Raw genomic sequence first — 1,527 nt, forward strand, 5'->3', positions numbered from 1 at the left:
CCGGGTGTTCGGTGGTGCTGGGAGGCCAGCACTGCTGGTAGCAGCTCGCCACGCTTGCTGCAAAACAGGAAACCACGCTCCTGGCTGCTGGAGGAGCTGAGCGAGGGGGACGCCATGGATGCCACTAATAGCTGTGGTATGGCAGCCAGGCGCCGCAGCCCCCAGCTCTGTCCTGCTTTGCGCTCCCGCCTGGGCTGTGCCCAGCCCCGCCTGCCCCCAGCCTTCCTCGCCTGCCCTCCTCTGCCTTGCTGCGGTGCTGGGGGCAGGAGTGTGGCCACGGACTCGGTGGCCCTTTCAGGGAGAAAGCAGCACCCATCTCCAGCAGCGGCCCTGGGGGGCTGGGAAATCGCAGGGGCTGAGCCCCCCTCCTTTGTTTTTGCTGCAGGCCCAATGGAGCAGGGAGACTGGTGGCGGTGGCTGCTGCTGCTGGTGGGCATCCAGCTGGCCGGTGGCCAGTGCCCGGAGCAGTGCCAGTGTGTCCGCACTGCCCAGGTGGAGTGCTCCGGCGCTGGCATCACCGCGGTCCCCAGCCCCATCCCCGCGAATGCCATGACCCTCCAGATCATCAACACGCATATTGCTGAGCTGGGCGACGCGTCCTTCGGCAACGCCTCCCTGCTGATCGGGCTGCGCATCGAGAAGAACAACCTGTCGCGCATCAGCCCCGGGGCCTTCCAGCACCTGCCCGACCTGCGCTACCTCAGCCTGGCCAGCAACAAGCTGCAGGAGCTCCCTGTGCAGGTCTTCGAGCCCCTGGACAAGCTGGAGTCGCTGCTTCTCTCCAGCAACCAGATCCTCCAGGTCGAGCCTTCCCACTTTGCCCACCTGAGCAACCTCAAGGAGCTGCAGCTGCACGGGAACAACCTGCAGGAGCTGAAGGAGGGGGTGTTCGACCAGCTCACCAGCCTCACCAAGCTCAACCTGGCCAGGAACAACATCGACCGCCTGCCGCCCCGGGCCTTTGAGCGGCTGGCACGGCTGCAGGTGCTGCGGCTCTATGAGAACCGGCTCCGGCAGATCCCGGCAGGCACCTTCGACGGGCTGCCAGAGCTGCAGGAGCTGGGGCTGCACCAGAACCAGCTGGAGACGCTGTCCCCAGAGCTCTTCATGCACAACGGGAACCTGCAGAAGCTCTACCTGTCCAACAACCTCCTCGCCACCCTGCCGAGTGGCGTCTTCTTGCCTCTGCGCGCCCTTGCCAAGATCACCCTGCACGTCAACCGTCTGCGGGACATCTCCCCCGGTGCCTTTGGGCCCATGCCCGACCTCCGGGAGCTGTGGCTCTATGAGAACGAGCTTTCCACCCTCCCCACCGCTGTCTTCAGCAACCTCACCCAGCTGCAGCTCCTGGTCCTCAGCAAGAACCGGCTGCGCTCGGTGGCGCCAGGCACTTTCCGGGGCTTGGGGGAGCTGCTGGAGCTGTCGCTGCACTCCAACGCCCTGCGCCGCCTGGATGCCCAGGCACTGGAGGGGCTGCCCAAGCTGCAAAACATCTCCCTGCACCACAACCAGCTGGAGGCGCCGCCA

General features: G+C 66.0%; 1 protein-coding gene across 1 annotated transcript in view; it reads left to right on the forward strand.

Annotated features, from left to right (window-relative positions):
• Nucleotides 1–390: 390 nt before the first annotated feature.
• Nucleotides 391–1,527, forward strand: part of LOC103913855 (leucine-rich repeat-containing protein 15-like) — a 4,890-nt gene continuing 3,753 nt past the window's right edge. The window contains exon 1 of the mRNA XM_009320412.1: nucleotides 391–1,518. Within this exon, the coding sequence (XP_009318687.1) occupies nucleotides 391–1,518 (1,128 nt within the window). The remainder of the gene's footprint in view (nucleotides 1,519–1,527) is intronic.

Source organism: Pygoscelis adeliae, unplaced genomic scaffold, assembly GCF_000699105.1.
Source record: "Pygoscelis adeliae isolate BGI_AS28 unplaced genomic scaffold, ASM69910v1 Scaffold413, whole genome shotgun sequence".
Taxonomy (NCBI): Eukaryota; Metazoa; Chordata; class Aves; order Sphenisciformes; family Spheniscidae; genus Pygoscelis; species Pygoscelis adeliae.